We start from the raw sequence: 20,036 nt of genomic DNA, 5'->3' as shown, positions 1-20,036 counted from the left end.
TCATGGCATTAAATGCTGCATGCACTGAAAAAAAAATTATAATATATATTTCTCTTTTTCATTATTTTTGTTTTGTTTTCCAATGCAAATATCTAAATGTTCTTACATTTACTTGAGATGCAAATTGAACATTATGAACTCTTGTTTTCTGAGAAACTGAACACAATGAAGTGAGTTCATGCTATTGGCAGATATTTGTTCTTGTTTTAATCATAAACTCACTTTATTTTTTACTTTATATCATTTTCTTTTAAAACAAGACTTATTGTATGTTGTTTTGCTTGCTACAAGTAAATGTATCTTGATTTAAGAATCTTTAGGCATTTGCACTGGGAAACAAGAAAAAAAATTACTGATGCAGAACATCACTTTTTTTGCAGTATGATCAGAAGGTACAATAAAAGTGTTTTCTATAATCTAGTGGTGTGTAGCAGAGCTATTCAAGCTACAAGCTTTTTTTTGTAAAATGAATTAAAAAGTAATGGAGATCAGTTGGAAGTTGTGTTTTCAAATTTGAAGCTTTGCTAATAAACAACATTTACATTTAGAGACCATATTGACGTATTGTGTTCCATTCAGTTTATTCCTTAATTTTCTTTACTTGGTCGGTCTTAAAAAGTCTTCATAAAACCGGCAGAAACCCTGTGTTCCATAACCAATCAGATTGTAATGTTTCACCAAAAGTAGTATAGTTCCATGTAGTAAATCATTGTTAAATGCTTTAAAACAGTCACAGGTGACACAGTTCTTTGATACTTGGGTACTTGTTCCCGTCCCAAGCTTCTGCACCACTGTTTAACATTTTAAACATCTCACTTTATGCTTGAGTCTTTATAGAGCCACTTTACACACCAAAGCAGCATCTTTTAGACTAGCGCAGGAGTTTCCCCAGTATACATTGGCATTTCGCGATGGCAGCAAGTGTGTTTACCGCGAACGCAGGGAGGAAGTTGACACACCTGACAGCAGACAGCTGTACACCCGCTCTAACTAAAGACCGGCTGCTCCTTCTGTCCGCTCCACACACAAGAGCAGGAGCTATTTCTCTTTGTAATGGGTGTCAAGTGAAATCTGCACATGTTGGGAATGGGCTGGAAGAGCGGACGTGTGACACGTGTTTACGTGTGGTGTTTCCTCTGTGCTCTGAAGACGTATGGTGTAATGAGGTCTTTTAGTGTGGCCCATTACTAAACTGAGATGTTGAATTACCTCCATTAGACTTTAACAGGTCTAACCGCAGCCGCTCACCCTCATTCACATTAATGAGGTGTGTGTACATGTGTGTGTGGGTGTATAACCGTCATCCGTAATGTTTTTTTTTTTTCTTCCAGGTGTTTGGGCACTTAAGCCACACTTACAAATGTATGTTTGTGATTCTTATTGGATGTACTGTATGAAGGCAATCAGTTCCTCAAGTTCACACAGGTGACATAACAGACAAGCCACAGGTGTATTCACACGCTCCACTAAAATTTCCATCAAAAAAGCTTTTCAAGAATAAAGTCGTAATGTTATAAGAGTAAATTTTCAAAGAAATCACAATACTTATTGAGTCTTATAATGCTGTATAATATTATTGTGAGACAAATAATGCTATATAAAAGTAATTTGAGGAAAAACAATACTACTTTAATCTCATAATGTTGTGTAATAATATTTTGGGAAAAGTAATGCTATAACAATTTTAGGTGAAAAAAAAACATACTAATTGCAATGCTATATAATAATATTTTGAGGAAAAAAAACTACTTTAATCTCACAATACAACAATTTTATTCTATGAATTTGGACTTTATTCTTAAAATGTTACTATGTTAATCTTGTGATGATACAATTTTATTCTTGTTTTATTTTTTAGATTATTCTCAATGTTGACTTTATTCACATAAAGTGATGACTGTATTTTCATTCATTATCCTAATGTGGCCCTAAAATACTGTTGTCTAAATTTTTGAACAATTTATCTATTGCATTTATTTATTTATTTATTTATTTTTTTCGTGCAACAATGTACTGTATTTATTCAGTGTGTCTAAAAAATAGCATTGGTTTGATGTTTTATTAGCTAATGCAGTGATTTGAGTTTAATTATGCATTCTGTAGTTAAAATATATATGTATATAAGTTAAAATGTGTTACAACAGTCTTCATCTTATACATATTATACCTCATAACCTTTGCATTATGTCCATGCAGTGAGGATTATGATCATTAGCAGAGCTTTAGTGGATGCCAACTAAGCATATAAGGCTTTGGATTGGTTTACCTAAATATATCATGAAGATTTTCAGACCACAGTTTCAGTTTTCTCTGTGCAGCTTTTTTGATTTAGGCTTCATCCAATTTCTGGATTGTACACCCAACCCAAGCTTTCCGATTTGCATTAATATACCAAAAAGGCAAGCTCCGCCACAGGTTATGAGCCACTTTGTTCCCTTGCAATATCCATTTTCTGAATTTAATCACTGTGTTTTTCCTACTTTACAGATTCTGTAGCCACAGCTTCAGGCCCGCTGCTGGTGGAGGTGGCCAAGTCCATGGGCTCCAGTTTAGGTCTGGCTCTCTCTACCTCCATGTACTGCAATAAGCAGGTCATCATCATCGACAAGGTCAAACCAGCCAGCATCGCCGATAGGTAATTACAGCCGCATTCATTTCCCACATGCATAGGAAGGCAACCGTTTCGGTTCCTTATGAAAGAAGCATCATTGCTCATCATGTTTCCATTGTTCTGTGAGCCAGATCAATGCATGGAGAGGAGAGAAATACACGCTGCAGGAACCTGATGCCTGCTTGTAAAATTTTCAAAGTTTGAAATGCATAAAGCTTAGCAACTAATTATAGAAATTCAATAACTCATCTAGCCTTCATGCCAGCAGAAAGGCCCGGAACAATAATAAAGGTGGCGGAGTGCTGAGCAAGTGAAAACCTTTCCATCAGAACAGATTAGCACTTTGAAGATGATTCAAGAGTTTGCTCTTGGAAGAAACATTCGGAGGAAATTATAATACACCTTAAACCCCTTTTCCATCAACAGGGTGCCAATTTAGGTGCCCAATTTGGAAACATAATGTGCATGTCTACTGCAGAGTGCACTTCTACTCAAGATTGACTTAAAATCACTGTTAATATATGAATTATGTATAAAAACTAATATATCAAATTATAATTAAAGATAATTAAATATAATTTACATTTAATTAAATATTATTTAAATTGAATATTGAATATAATGAATATATTATTATATGCTATATTTATTATATTTTAAATGTAAATTATTATGTGTTCACTAGCATATTAGATTTTGCTGTCGTATCGAATTTGGTGTTGAAAATCATGAAATGTTGGGACTACTGAAAGCCTTGATATTAAATCATAATAATTGTAGTACTGAGAAGAATTAGTTTGAAGTGATTGTTTGAAATTATGCCTGTGATAAGTGCAATTCAGTGGATGTTTAAGGCTGGCAGAACAGGATGTGATCTCATTGCTTTGCAGGTGTGGTGCGCTGCATGCAGGTGATCACATCCTGTCGGTGGACGGCACAAGTATGGAGTATTGCACACTGGCCGAGGCCACCCAGCTGCTAGCTAGCGCTTCAGAACACGTCAAAATGGAGATTCTGCCCCACCACCAGACAAGACTGGCTCTCAAGGGCCCTGAACATGGTAAGAGACACACACACACACACACTCACTCTGGACTAGAGTTTTATGTCAAAGAACGCCTCAAATCCATTCATTTCAATTGGGATAGTGTATTATAAGCATATAGGAGAGGCAATTCCCTGCGTCCTTGCTTGATTTCGACTTGATTTGGCTCTTTTTAAACCCTTAAAACGCTCCATTAGGACTTTTTCTAGAGTGTAGGACCACTGAACTGATGCAGATTGGAAAACATAGTGGATAAGTGCATATTTATTTAGAAAAGTCCAGTTTTACTCAGTCTGCATTTTATTTTTGGTCACCTCTTCAAACCTCAGTGCTCTGAGGATAGAGCGGAGACATCTCTTTAATGAGTTCATCGATATTGAAAGTGATGGCATATGCATAATTGATGCCTGTGAACATAATTCCTGTGTGTCTTTGATATCAATCCTGTAGTTCCTAGATACAGTAGGTTGTCTGAATGTAGCGTTTGACATCTCAGTGCAAGGCCAGCTGTGTTCTGTCCACATGATGGTTATCTTAACGATATTTAATCATCTTTCCTGCAGAGATATCCATAGTGCAAACAGGGCTGTGCAAGGATAGTGCACCTTGCCTTGTGTCTCAGGTTGTCAGGGGTTATGTGGTGTTCAAAAGCTTGTTCTTATCACCTGACAGATTTTTATTAGGCTGTGTGTCACCAAATGCCATGATAAAGAGATTTGATGTCAAAAGTTTAGAGCAACGATGATTCTCACAGAGAATATGTTCTTATGACATCCAGTGTGTGCCCTGTCACATCTTATTAGGAGCAGGAAGCTAACTTTGTTCACAATGAAATTCCACGGAGGAGCTACGTTTTAATTTAGGGCCCCATGAAATGCATTTTATTTTTCCCTAAATTCTGTGTTTTCCATTTGATTTTATATGGATTCTGTGTTTTATGATTCAGTACAAATTTATCATAAAAAATGGTGTCTAGTGAAATGAATTAATAAAACTTTAATAAATAATAATAATAAAAAATAACTTGGTTGTATGATATTCCTTAAACAATATTATTATTATTATTATTACTACTTTAAGAATTGCATTGTAGTATACAGTAGTAATATATTCAGTTATAATTTCAAGTTAAACCGGACTTTTATTTTGACGGTTTGTCGTGAAGGTCTTTCAGTTTTAGTTTCAGCGTGTATTTGACGGTACTTTTTCTCAAATTAAACTGCATAAAGCTGGTGAAGTGACTCTCAGAGATGTCCTCATATATTGAGACGCAGACGCTGAAAACACCGCGAGTCACGTGTGTTTGAGTTTGTGTATCAGATGAAACTACTCATTCACACAGACACACAGAACATGTAGACATGCACTGACTGGTTGCTGTAACATTTATTTCTGTTGTGTGATAGGATGTTAGATTAATCCATATTGAGTAAAAATGTCCAGAGCTTATCATCATTATTAACATTAATTTGATCATAATCTCGATATGATATCATTTATCGCCCGACACTAATTTAGGCTATTTATAGAACGTGATTTGGCGGGCGACTCAGAGACTCCATGCGGGCTACCAGGTGCCCACGGGCACCACGTTGGTGACCACTGATCTAGAACATCATAGCAACTGCACAGAAATGCTGAAACAGCCAACCAGAACACCGTAGCAACTGTATAGTGACATGCTAAAAACCCTTAAGCATCTGCATAGCAACCAGCCCACAATGTATTAGCACTGTGGTGGTGACTTTCACACAAGCAAACCACAAATAACACTAGTTGGCTTATTACTCTGCCTTTGCTGCTGGTCTGCTTGACTCAAACCACAAAAAAAGAGGTCAATGTTCTGCTAACGCCCTTCACTGAGTAAAAAATTAATAAATAAATACTATCGACGAATTGAATTGTTTTGCAACGTCCACAAGGTCAGTGGCTGAATGACCTTTATGCTATGAACTTAATAAGAACATGGAATAAAGCCTGAGCCCTGAGAACATAAATAAAAGTGGACCTGCACAGCATACTAATGCGTCCTGTAGATCACTGTTGGGGGTTTTCAGAGGCCCCACATTAGAAAGCAATGAAGTGACCCTCAGGTCAGCTGGTGGGAGGTGTCTTGATTAGCTCTTAAGGGAAGGAAATTGAGTTTAGAGCACCTTCCAAACACATTGAGTGGATGAAGCTCACTCCTGATTCCTGTGAAGAGCCACACACGTTTACTGGCATGTCAAGCTTCTGGCATTACTATGCAGTGGCACGTCCACTATGCAGTTCACAGACGTGTAGTCTATTTCCTCAGCTCAAGCAGATTTAGTGCAGTGAAGCATTCTACACTAACACAGATCTAAATGCCAGCCGCTGTGAAACTCCAGACAGCTGGCTAATGCCAGAAACGCCACAGCACCAGACAGCTGGCTGACACCACAACTCACGTATGCAGCACATAAACACATTCTACCTTGTCACCGCATACTCATGCATTCACAGCATTGGCTTGGTGGGCTTCCGTGGGCGGTAGTGAATGTGTCACAGAAAACATCTGAATCTACTGATGAAAACATAAATATTATCCCTCCAGGCCAATCCCTCCTTGTTTCTGATGCAAACACTGAACACAGTCTTTTTGCTCAGCTAACATGTGCATGTATTTTTTTGTATTACATTGTGTAAAGTGCACACTACAGAGTGTATACTACACATATACCACATGCTGTATTATACGTACCTATAACCTACACAAATACAATATACATTTGTTTACTTATGTTGTATACTTATATCAACCACATTAAGCAATATATATGACAATACATTATATAATGTACTACCCTAATTAAGATTTTTTTAAAATGTTTTTATAAAGTCTCTTAAGCTCAACAAGGCTGCATTTATTTGATCAAAATAGTAATATTGTGAAATATTATTTCAATTTAAAATACTGTTTCAATATGTTTTAATTATTATATATTTTCATATATTTAAAGATAATTTATTCTTGTGATGGCAAAGCTGAATTTTCAAAAATGAATGAATGAATAAACATACAAATGAACATACTGAAATTATAATAAAAAAGAATGAATTGAAAACATTATATGATTAATTGTAAATATTTTAATATGTTGACAGTTCTAGTATAATGAGACCTATATTGTGTTAAAGGGGTCATATGATGCGATTTCAAGTTTTCCTTTCTCTTTGGAGTGTTACAAGCTGTTCGTGAATAGATAAGATCCCTAAAGTTGCAAAGACTAAAGTCTCAAACCCAAAGATATATTCTTTATAAAAGTTAAGACTCGTCCACGCCGTCCTAAAACACCTTGTTTAAACATGCTCCCACATGTCTACATCACTGTGTGGGAAGATTTGCATAACACCGCACAAACGGAATTTGTAAATAAAGAAATTTGGTGTAGGATATAGTTTGTGTTGATATACTTTGATTTGTGTCACATTGTACATTGAAAAAATTTAAAAATACAATAAACATTATATATATATATATATATATATATATATATATATATATATATATATGATGAATCAATCAATCATTAAGCCAAAAAAGTCATAATTATTTTCATTTGTTGACACCCTTGGTATAGAGATTCTACATTAATGCCTGCAAACACACTCATCATTTTCATTTGCCCCTCTTCTCTCTATGACTCATGAACAGTCTCCCTCTTTATTTCCCACACACACATAATTGTAAAAGTAATGGTTCTCATCTGTTCAGGCCTGATTACCTACGGTCTCAATGGATTCTTCACTGTCTTTTAACCCTGTGCTGCTGTTTGATGCTATCGTGATGATGGATCTCTAGTCTCCTGCCTTACACAAAAACACACCCCTCCATCACCTCTCACCGACTCTCTTTCCTGTCTAATCCCTTCTGCAGCCGCTGCCCTCCAGTTTGCCTCTCTCTTCTCTCTCAGACTGCTTCTGTTATCTCTCTTTCCAGCCTGTGTGCTTGTGTGTTTGAAAGCACAGCAAACATACTGCTAAAATTAACTGTGAAACAGAAAGGAGCCAAAATAGAAAATGATCAATGCCGGTGTCCATAGTTGTGTATTCCTAGGAGGACGCTTTGAGGGGAGCAAAGACCTTGCTATGTGAATGCTTGTATTTTGTTTCTTTGTGCCTGCTACTGCAGATATTCAGTCTGCTTGTCCGATATGAAAGTCAGAAAGTCTAGTAGTAGCTTGCAGGTACATTTTTGGTGAGGTTTACATTAATTGTGACATTGGTTGCTTCGACCTAGAATGTTCCTTAAAGGGATAATTCACCCCCCAAAAAATTACTTTTTTTTTTACCCACTGATTTTATTGTATGGACAAATGAAACATTTTTTATTTGTTTTATGCAGAAGAAAGTAAGTCATACAAGTTTGTAACAACAAACATTTAAACTTTTTAATGAACTCTCCCTGCAAAATTTCCAAATATTTTGATATATCTTTTTTATTGATTTTTTTTAAACTTGTCTTAACTTGCTTGTCTTTTGTCCAAAGCTGTGCTTATGGTCAGATATACATTATTTGTGACATTGGTTGTTTCGACCTAGAACATCTTCTAAAGGTATAATTCGCCCCCAAATTAATTTTCTTTATTTTATTATTTATATATATTATTTTTTTTGACCCATTTTCTTCAAGTCATACAGGTTTGGTACAACATAACTTTTCACGTTTTAATAAACTATCCCAGCAACAAATATTTGGTATGTCTTGTTTTACTTGTCCTTGTTTTTGTCCATTTCTGTACTTATGAAGAAAGCCCAATCACAAAGCAGACTAAATAACCCTTCATTAAACATAGTTAAACTAGGGTCACTTTTAACCATGGTATTTTTTTCCAGGGTTAATCGCAGTTTTAAAAGTGTTTCTCCTTGTATGATTTATCTTATATGTGTTATACAGTGGCATTTATGTGGTGTTGTACAGTATGTTTCTTCCTGCTCACGTCCTCCCTCTCTCTCTCCTCTCCGTGTGGTCAGTCAAGGTGCAGAGGAGTAACCGGCCATTGCCCTGGGAATCCGGAACAAACAACAACAGCAACTTCCTTCCCTATCAACACTATAACACCTACCACCCCGACCAGTCCCGCAGCCAGACCAAGCAGAAAACCTCTCCAAACAACCCCTGTAATGATCCTTCCCTTTTCCTTCATCCTCATCCTCTTGTATCACTCCTTGTTTCTCATTAATATCACCGATAAATGGATTTATTCCATTCTTTTATGGGTTTTGACTTTATAACGTCAATATTTCCAGATTTTTTTTATTTTCATTGTTTAGTAAAAACTCAGTCTTATATATTTTCAGTGAGATTTTTTTGTGGCTATTTAATGCCACATGAGCAAAAAAACATTGCCAAGTTGGGCAGTATTCAACTTATGCGAATCAGCAGTGACAGCCAATGGGAGTGAAGATGCAGTATGTATTGCTGAACATGCAAGATGAAAAGTTATCTTTAAATTTATTGATTGAGGTCTCCATATGTTATAAATGTCTGTCACTTAGTAGATCCTGTATATTTTATTTAATTTTATTTTCCAAAGCGATTTACACACACACACACACAATATACATTTTTTTTTATCAGTTTAAATCATGCATTTTTCAGGAATTGAACCCATGGCGTCTACAGGAATGTGATATGCAATACAGGACTGCATTCGTTCAAATGTCTCCTTTTGTGCTTTATTTGATAAGTCTGTTTTTGTTTTTGTCTTTTTTAGTGTGTTTTATTTGATCTCTTTGGAAAACAGAGCAGAACTAATTTGTTCCCCAGCTGTTTCCTTGTCTCTAAGCTATGCTAAAGCTAAAGACTGTTTTTCTCTCTCTGCGCTGCTCTCTTCCTCCGTATTATATCTGGTCTTTATTCTCCATCTGTGGGTGTAGCTGAGCTCTATTCTACCAGAGGCGAGAGCACATTACGGAAAAGCTCAGAGTCACTGTACGAAGCCAGACGCGCTGAGCCATTCAGTGGTTTTTGTTGTGCAGAAGATACACAGTGAATCCAAAGGACACCTTTGTGGTGCCATTCTTTGGGGGGATATGGAACATAATCCTTGTTAAGGAAGCAATATTGCACTATTGACATTCTCGCAACGTGACCTGATCGTTTCTGCCTGTGAGGTCATGGGTGGACTTCACAGTCTCAAGTACATTCTGGGACATGTAGTCAATGATAATTGACATCCTGAGGCACTAGATTCACTCTCTAATTGGCTGATAAGATGGGAAGATTGTCACTCGCCACAAAAGCACTTCTCATTTATGTTTTAGGTCATGCTTTTCCTCTTTCAGCGGCCTTACAGAGTCTGATTTGATTATATGGACTCATTATTATAAATTCCGGCCATAAGGGCTTTATTGATCTCTTTTGTTGGCGCTCTGTTTGTTTCAAGGGCACTGTGAGACTGTTAGAGATGACCTGTACTTGTTTGTTAACACTGACAATGGTTTGCAGCATTAAAGTTGTTGGAAGTTGGCAAATGGAAGTTGTTCATTTTTAGTGAGAGCTAGCGCTTAGAGGCGATGTGACAGACCATTTATGATGCGACCAAGTTTAGTGTAGTTTAGCTTTATGTGAGCAGTGACACAATGGAACCTAAGGAACATTTTGATGCCAAGGACCTCAAAGTAGCTGTATAATCTTGTGAATAACTCAATTTTTAAAATATAATAGCTATTTAATTTAATTTATAAAGACCCATTTATACTATGTGAAGAAAAGTCATATTATATTCATGCTATAGATACATGTTTTCTACACACTATTCGAGAAATGGTACTGTAGCTGTATAAACTTTTAAATAAAAAAGTTTTTTATATTTTTCGTTTTTGATATTTTCCATTTTCCATTTTATTTTTTATTAAATTTTATTTTTAGTTATTATTATACTTTGTTTTTATTTATTTATTACTGTTAAGACTAGGGCTGCCTAGTTATTATTTTATGAATATTTTCGATGGATATTTAAAAATATATATTAAAACATAAAACATTATAAAACATATTTGTAAAACACATAATTGTTAGTGTAAAAATTTTTTAAAAATATATATATATATGGTTAATTTAGCTAATTTAAACTTAAATATGAATATTAAAAACTTAAATATTAATTTTGACAACCCTAAAAATTTCATTTTTGCAGACCCCTAAACATCTTGCTGACTCAAGTTTAAAAACTGCAGCAACCAATGGTACAGAAACCTTTAAACCTCCAGCGATTCAACTGGTTTTCACATATATCACACATATGATTGAATTTTGAAGTTAGCAACAAGGCTAAAATGGCTTGCGGCACCTTTTCTCACCTTCACAGTCGTGTCTCAGATTCTCCATTCAGGAGGGTCGTAAAGATGCCACGGGCACTTCAGTGCTGGTGGCTTCACATAATTTACTGCCATTCCATCAATACTTTTTAGTCACAGTCTCTTTTTTTTTCCTGGATTATATAACCCCCTTGGTTATGAGTGTTTAACTCTGAAAGATGTGTCCTTGATGCGCGTGAAAGAGCAAAACTCCCCTGAGAGTTGTATTACTTAAGCCTCTGTTTTCTTTTTTCCTCAAGACAAATTAGCCTTTATTTGCTGGACATTAACTCTTTGGTTAATGTTTGGATTAGGAAAGCTCATCCTATGCAATACACAAGTGGACCAGAAGGCCTCATTATGGCTCTTAAAGCTGTGGTTTAATGGCTTTTAAAAAGAGAGAGAGAAAGAGAAAAGCAGAATGTCCTCATGTGCCAAGGGCAGACAAACTGTTTCAAACAGCAAATAAAAAATAAAAAAAGACTAATCTGCTCTAATCCTGCCATGTTTTCAGCATCACCAATGTCCCAGCCAAATAAAACAGATTTTTTGGAGTAGTAATATTCTGCCAGTTGGGAATTTTTTTTTAATTTTTATAAGAGCTAAAAAATGGCTTTGAAGCTCTTCATCTGATCAGTACGAACTGTGATTTGGTTCTTAGCCGTTATTCTGTGATAGAAGTGGCTTTTAGGCATCGGGGAGTATTTTTAGAGATGTGCTTTGATGAAGACTTACCACCGTTCACACAGTGTCAAAGATGAGGGCGCAGTCTGTAGCGCTTTAATGAGTTGTTTTGTGCATTTCCTCGACTGCTGACAAACCGCTTGCACCTGTTGTTAGAAAACGTTAAGATACAGTGGTGGGGTTCGAAAGTTCAGTTGAAAATATGGGATTCAAAATGGGATTTGAACATGTTTAAAACAAAATGAATAGGTTCTAGGTCACTAATCTAGGTAAATGTGTGAGATTAATCATGCGACTTTGTACAGGTTGTCAGATGTTGATCATGATCACGCTGCTCCACTGCTGCTGTCATTAAAGCAAGAGTGACACACCGAATACTATGGCATCATGAAGTTTATGTTGGATTTTCTCTTTTTCAATTGTTTTAAATGAGTAAAAATGTATAATAGAAGCATTTTACCAAGCAAAACTGAACTTTATATACTAAGTATATGAGGTTTTGAAATGAGTCATTAGGCGCGTTTCCATTACAGATTTGCGCAAAACTTTGGCGATATTGTATAAATGTAGATTGCGTATTTTCAATTCGCAATTTCAATTTGCGCAATTTGAAGGGTAATGGAAACGCGCCTATTGAGAGTTGATAATTTTGCTAAAACATCTCTCTCTTTCGCCCACAGCTCTGGGTTCATCCTTCTCTCCCACCTCCATGAGTGCCTACAGTCTGAGCTCACTCAACATGAACACGCTGCCACGCACCATGTATCCCACAAGTCCCCGCGGCACCATGATGAGACGCAAACTGAAGAAGAAAGACTACAAGAGCTCAAGTACGTTTGATGCAGTCATATTGAATATTCTGATATCTAATAAGGATCGATCATCTATTTTAAGAACAAAAAATTCAGCACAATTCAAAAAGAGGCCTCATTCTTAAAGGGATAGTTCACCCCAAAATTTGTATTAATTTACCCACCCCCATGTCATTCCAAATATGTATGACTGACTTTCTTCTGTGGCTTGAAACTGAATGTGAAACCACCATAAAAAGTGGTCCATACGACTCGTACGCTGCATTTGACAGCTTTGTGAGGAAGAGTTCGACTTGATTTATCTCATTATTCACCGATCTTCACCTCCAGTGAGGAGTTAATTTCTGCAACTGGATCACTGAGTCATCTCGAGAAATGAATCAATTTGAGAGTGAATCATTCGGTTTTGTAAACTGGATCAACAGTTCATTCAAATCTGACTCAAAACAACTTTTCTTTCCAATGAATAGCTACTTAAATTCAATTTGTTCCTCACCCAGTTCATTGTATGGACCACTTCTATGATGCTTTTATGGTGCTTCTGCGTCCTTTTTGAAGCTTGAAAGCTTTCACATGCAGTTATAAGCATTCTTTTTAAATTGCTTTATGGAATGCAACTGAATGGAACAGGGTCTTGAAAAACGTTTGAAAGTACTATTTTTACCTTGACGGTGCCATCTTACAAATGCCACAATGCGAGTCAAAGACCTTCTTTATTGCTCTGTATAATACATTGAATAATTAGATGTTCTATGTAGGTTTTTATCCTCTCTTCGACAGATTTACTGTCAGTCTTTGCCTAGTTCCACTTTGATTCATTCTTTAAAACCTTTCGTTTTTATCGGAATGGCTAAAGTAAACAAAAACAGGCTTGGTTATTGATTTCCTGTAAAACTTCTCTAATGTATCAGCACATCCACGCATGCTCTGGCCAGGGACTCGTCTTGACTTTAATATTAGCTTTCAAGTTTTTATAGTTGCCTTTGCCATTCTTTGTGCAAAACATAAGTCAGGTTGAAAGTACCGCCCACAGCAATTCAGAAACAAATCTTTATAAATGCCACATTATGCTAAGCGCATGCAATTGTGCGAAGAGAAGCTTGGTCAAGTCAAAAAAGCAATAAAACCCCAACATAAATGTGACGAGGTCGCTTGGTATTAAAGAAAGGCCATACGTTTATTATTCTTCCGGTCTCCGCTATGATAGTCTGTCTTTATCTGTACATTCAGACCTCTTGCACATGGTTCCTATCCTTCCTGCCCTTCCTTTCCACGGCTGGGCTCTGAATCTGAATAAGATCAGAGAGCATGATAGCACTTACCTGAAGTGAACGCATTCTCTTCCCATATCTGAAGGCGCCAAGTGAAAGAGGGAAATTACACCTCTGGCTTCCCAGTAATTAGATCCTGAAAGATATTTCATATCCTTCAACCGAGCAGCGTCGTCATCGCCTCCTCTGCCGCAGATAATTACCCGACCAAGCTTTCATATCGCATGGGGCTATTATCTGCGGGGCTTCTTCAGCAGGACCAATAAACAAACGTTGGCACTGGAAAAATTATTAATCAGCTGCTCACATTGCTGACCGCGTTCACGCTAACTTTCACTAGCCGACTTGTTTTTGAGTTTGTTTTTCATTGCATTTGTAGCTGCTTGGTTATTTACTGTAGATGTTAGAGGAAGTGGAGTTATTTTGATGCAATATCAGCAAAATCCAATAGATGCCGTGATAGCCTGCAGTGCTGTAACTGTTACGTATACGGTATATTCAGTCAGAATTAGAATGCACTCAGTAATATGGTCAGGGTTGGATTTACCTCTTATAGGCAAAATAAATATTTGGGACCCTTGCCCATTAATATATAATACATAATATATAATATTATCAGCCCAAAACAGCAAAAAAAATGAATCCTTGGAACTTGTTGCAGTGCTCTCTATCGCAGAATCCCATTGCTGATTACAAAATGTCATTTTATTTTAATGCTAGTAACAGAGGCTTCAGCGTTTAATATGTAGAAAAATGCAGCTATTGAGAGAGAAAGAGAGAGATGGATTAAACGTGTGTGAATTACCAGATTACTGCATGTTAGTCTCTCAACATTATTCGGCAGCAGCATCTCTACCAATAGCAAATCCGTAAGTTTAACTTCTTCAAAAACAGTAGCGTTATTGAGAAATGTTATAGCTTTTCATTTGCAAAACTATTTTACTGATAAAGTTGCGGGTCAGCGCTGACAAGTTTCTGTACGTGTGTTTGTTGCACGTGTGCTCGCGACCATGTATCTGTACTGTATGTGTGTGCATTTGAAAGTGACGTGACATGTGGCCAAGTATGGTGACCCATACTCGGAATTAGTGCTCTGCATTTATCCCATCCAAAGTACACACACACAGCAGTGAACACACACACACCGTGAACACACACCCGGAGCAGTGGGCGGCCATTTTTTTTGCTGTGGCGCCCGGGGAGCAGTTGGGGGTTCGGTGCCTTGCTCAAGGGCACCTCAGTCGTGGTATTGAAGGTGGGAGAGAGGGCTGTACATTCACTCCACCCACCTACAATCCCTGCCGGTACAAGACTCGAACCCACAACCTTTGGGTTACGAGTTCGACACTCTAACCATTAGGCCACGACTCCCACCGCCCCCCTCCCCCTCCCTCTCCCTCTCCCTAGGAGAGAGTGGGAGAAAGAAAGAAAGATGTGTGTGAAAGAGAGTGGGAGAAAGAAAGCGATCTTTTCATAAGTAATAAGTATATTTCCATGTACAAGTACACAAAGTACAGTACAGTAAAAGTAAGTGTACATTTAGGATAAATAAATAAATAAACATCAAAGCTTAATTTGTCATACATACACTGAACTATGTGATATTTAACAAATTTTTTTTAGCATGTGCATGGCCCCTCATAGATGCCGTTTGTTTAGAAAAATGATTTCATAATGGGTCTTTAATAGCTGTATTGAGTTTTTCCTCAGCTATGATTTTACTCTAACTCATGAAACATGAATAGTCAGAGCAGCACACCAGAGTGAGATATATCATAATGTACAATATTCGCTGTTAAAAAGGCAAATGCACAGACATACTTTTTTGTCCTGTAAAATACAGTTTGTATTCTTTAAAAAAAAAAAAACAGCCTATGCAGGTTTGCTGGTCTTAGTTTGTCTCCTAACCTAGTCAGGCTAGTCTGCTTATTTTTTATGTGGTCATGTTGGGAAACCAGCTGTCTGCCCAACTAAACACCAGATTGACCAGACTAGGGTATCAGCTTTTACATAGTAAAAACTTTGCACCAGTGTTGTTATTGTTAAATAAAACAAAAAGTAAAACTATAAAAATTTCAGTATATCAAAATAAAACATAAATATCAGATGAAAGCCTAAATCTAAATAAATTACTAAAACTTGAAATAAAATTTAAAAAATGAAAATGATAAAAGAATGATTGTTATTAACTAAAACGAAAAGTACAAGTATTTAAAATAGTTTTTTTAGATGAAAACTTAAACTTAAAAAACTTAAAATTATAAATAAAATAAAATGTAAATATCAGATGAAAACCTAAAAATAGGGGGGGAAAAGTCATTCTCTCAAAAGAAATATGAAGTACACATGATTATCCATGTTTTTCTCCAGTGTACAGGAGTATAGACTGTAAAACAATACTGATTTGGACACGCTTGACTTTTTTTCTTTCTTTCTATTTTTTTTTTGTAGATCATGTTTTTCATGACCTTTTGCTAAAATGCTTGAAATTGTATCAAATTTAAATTGATAATTGCCCAAAAAATGCTAATGAATATTAGCACCTTATCCGCAATCACCTTGTTTCTAACCGCTGCTGTGAAGCTCAGAGGGCAGCAAATTGTTCATTGGCTCACTGGCCCAAATTGAAAGCTTAATTAAAGCTTGATTAACTTCATTGGTGCTCCAAATGAGCTCCATTTGCATAGCACCTTGATTTCACTGTCCATAGAGCTCTGCACAGAGGCCGTGGCAGTCGAATCAAGGAGTCCAATTGCCCAGATGTTCTGACAGCCTATAGTGAGAAGGCAAATGAGTGAGGACGGGTTCACTGCATGATGTGCTGCTGATTCAGCATTCCCAGCCTTTGCATGAGTGACGTCTTCTAGCATACAAAGTGGCATTGGTTTGTTAAAAGTCCCTCCTTAGGCCTTTACTGTCACTGGCTAACAGGGACAGGATAAACCTCACACACACTCTTCAATGCTGCAAAGTCACCCATCAGACAGCAATGACACGTCTGGATGTGATGCCAACCTATCTCCTCACACTGAGCGATAACATAGAAGGTCACAAAACTGCTGCCATTTTCCAATGCACTTTTTGCTAGTACAATTCAGTGTCCTGTTACTTTTTTGTAAAGCATTAGAGGGACAAAACTCATGTATTTTGTTGTGAAATCTATTAGATATGTTAAATAAACTGTTATCTGACATAAAATTAGCCTAGCATGAAAAGCATTTTGTTCATTTAGTTAAGATTTTTTTACTATTGTATAATACTTTATTTTAATATAATATGTGACCCTGGACTAGAGACCTGCACAACTCTTGATGGGCGAGTGCGGGTGCGGGCGGGAAGAGACTCGTGTGTGTGTGTGTGTGTGTGTGGGATGCGGAAAATAAAATGGCTCGCGGGACTCCCGCAAAATAGAAATTATCTAAACATAAAATGTCTAAAACATATAAATTGTTATTTATGTGTTGCACAAAAGCAAAAAGAACAACTAATAACATTAAAATGATTAACGCGCAAGCTAGGCATAGTTTCTATTTATAACACGTTTAAAGGGTTGCGCAATGTAGCCAATCACAGACTCAGCTGTTGATTTCTGGAACTCAATGGCCAACCAGAGGTGTTAGAATCTACTCACCGCAGTGCTGAAATTGCGTGCTTACGAATCGTCTCATTTTAACACACGAAGTGTAGACATTGTGAAAGATTCATTGTGCATATGTTCATTGTGTTATAACAGAGCTTTATGAGATCGCGATGAACTGAGATGTCAGCTTTTAGTGATAATAAAGGAAGCGCTCTGCTCGCATTCTGCCATGCCAAACCATGCACGCAGCAGCCCATGCTTGCTTTTCTGTTAAAAATAACTGTGGTTTGTGAATGTTGATGCTTAGCCTAAATAACAAATATGTTATGGGGAGTGTTTATGCTGGGATGTTGTGGATCTTAGGAGATGTTACAGAACCATTTCATGTAAATTTCTTTGATCTATATAGATTACTTTTATGCGGGCTTTTGCGGGCGGGAGCGGGACAAAACATGGATGTCGCGGGCGGGAGCGGGACCACATAAGATATTTTTCTGCGGAAGCGGGCTGGGGCGGACGCGGGACAGAATTTTGCGGGAGCGGGACTGAAAAATCCGTCCCGCGCAGGTCTCTACTTTGGACCACAAAACCAGTCATAAGGGTAAATTTGTTTTAATTGAGATTTATACATCATCTGACAGCTGAATAAATAAGATTTCCATTGATGTATGGTTTGTTAGGATAGGACAATATTTGGCAGAGATATTTGAATATCTGGAATCTGAGGGTGTAAAAAAAATCAAAATATTGAGAAAATCGCCTTTTAAATTGTCCAAATGAAGTCCTTAGCAATGCATATTACTAATGATAATAACTTTTTTAGAAATTTACAAAATATCTTCATGGAACATGATCTTTACTTAATATCCTAATGATTTTTGGCATAAAAGAAAAATCGATAATTTTGACCCATACAATGAATTTTTGGCTTTTGCTACAAATATACCTGTGCAACTTAAGACTGGTTTTGTGGTCCAGGGTCACATATTAATATAATGAATATTTGATATACATTTATTATTAATTACTATTTATTATACATATACATTTATTATTCATTACTATATATTATACATATACTATATTTACTTATTTATTTTTATTTACTTACTAACTTACTAATAATAGTGGCTTTTTTTTTTTGGTCAGTTTAATTTTGATTATTCAATTTGTCCATTTAGTTCCACCCTGATTCATTTTTAATGCTAGAAAATTTCAAAATCAGGGTTTAAAACTATTTTGACTTGTTAAAGTAAAATTACTAGATCTTATAATATTTAATAATTATTAATTTTAATAGTATTCATTTTGATTGTTCATTTTGTCCATTTAGTTCCATCCTGATTAATGTTTATTGATTAAAAAAAGTCAGGGTTTAAAACTATTTTGACTTTTTGCAATATAAATGTAAATAAATCTAATACTTAATAATTAATAATTTTATTAATATTAATGTCCATTTTGTCCACTTAGTTTTTTTTTTTTTCATGTAAAATGAATATATCATGTATTTTTGCTCTGCCCTGATTATTTTTTTATTGCTAGATTTAAAACTATTTTGACTTTTTGCAATATAAATGTAAATAAATCTAATACTTAATAATTAATAATTTTATTAATATTAATGTCCATTTTGTCCACTTAGTTTTTTTTTTTTCATGTAAAATGGATATATCATGTATTTTTGTTCTGCCCTGATTATTTTTTTATTGCTATAAATGTACAAAAACGGTATAAAACCGAAAATTTAATAATTAGTTTGACCTCCTGAGGTTCACAGTCAATATTTTTGAAGGTTAAGCACCTCCTTTCACTGACTGTTTGTTGAAAAGGGTTTATTTTATTTTTTTTTAAGAATTTTGTTCCCCATTTGTGGAAAATGTCTACTGCAAGATCAAACAGTCAATGAAGCGGTGAGGAGAATCTATCTTGTCCACACACCCCATAAACAGAGACATTCAGTCTGTTGTCTCCTCTTCTATTGCTGGGGATATACTCTAAAAAGCTTTCACTGATGTCTTTTCTAAATCTTGTTTTACCTCTGTTGGAGGTGGTGTCATGCTAATTTTTGTTCCCCTCTGCGTCTCTGTGGTCCGGAACAAACCGTTCTGCGTTTAATGTACTGTGACTGAACTAGCACCATGTCTTCTCACCAGGAGAATATTAGCATAATTTAATTGTTGGCTAATGCCTACAGTCCTCGTTTATGATTTCCATGCGGTCGTCAGTTGAGGTATTTTTCTCTAGCGTTCTGCCAGAGAAAAACATTTTTACCCTGCAATGCACAACGGGGTTCAAAATTACCTGGGAAAAAAAATTAATTTTCTTTTTTTTCTTTCAATAAAATTATATTGATATTACATATATTTCTTACATTTTGTGTATGAGCCTCAGAAATGTATATATTTTTGTAGTCATTGGTTTGATAGCCTTGATACTCCATAGATTACTTAACATTTTGGTTTGTTTTTGTCAGTTTCATATATTTTTGAGATATTCTTTAGTTAAGAAAGGCCCGTATATTTTAGGATTCTACACTCTATGTGCATACATAAACTACAATTCAAAAGTTTTGTCAACAAGAATTTGAATGCTCACAAAGGCTGCATTTATTTGAAATAAAAATACAGTAAAATGGTGAAATGGCATTACAATTTTTAACACTTTAATATATTTTAAAATATAATTTATTCCTGTGACGTTAAACCTG

At 35.9% G+C, this 20,036-nt stretch overlaps 1 protein-coding gene across 1 annotated transcript in view; it reads left to right on the top strand.

Moving 5' to 3' along the window:
- Window positions 1-20,036, top strand: part of grip1 (glutamate receptor interacting protein 1) — a 156,379-nt gene that overhangs the window by 91,902 nt on the left and 44,441 nt on the right. The window contains exons 8-11 of the mRNA XM_016574707.1: window positions 2,488-2,635; window positions 3,502-3,671; window positions 8,652-8,798; window positions 12,344-12,493. Of these exons, the coding sequence (XP_016430193.1) occupies window positions 2,488-2,635; window positions 3,502-3,671; window positions 8,652-8,798; window positions 12,344-12,493 (615 nt within the window). The remainder of the gene's footprint in view (window positions 1-2,487; window positions 2,636-3,501; window positions 3,672-8,651; window positions 8,799-12,343; window positions 12,494-20,036) is intronic.

This window comes from Sinocyclocheilus rhinocerous, unplaced genomic scaffold (genome assembly GCF_001515625.1).
Source record: "Sinocyclocheilus rhinocerous isolate Xijiao unplaced genomic scaffold, SAMN03320098_v1.1 scaffold1164, whole genome shotgun sequence".
Lineage (NCBI taxonomy): Eukaryota > Metazoa > Chordata > Actinopteri > Cypriniformes > Cyprinidae > Sinocyclocheilus > Sinocyclocheilus rhinocerous.
Note: the sequence above shows the minus strand (reverse complement) of the source record. Positions and strands in the feature narration are given on the sequence as shown.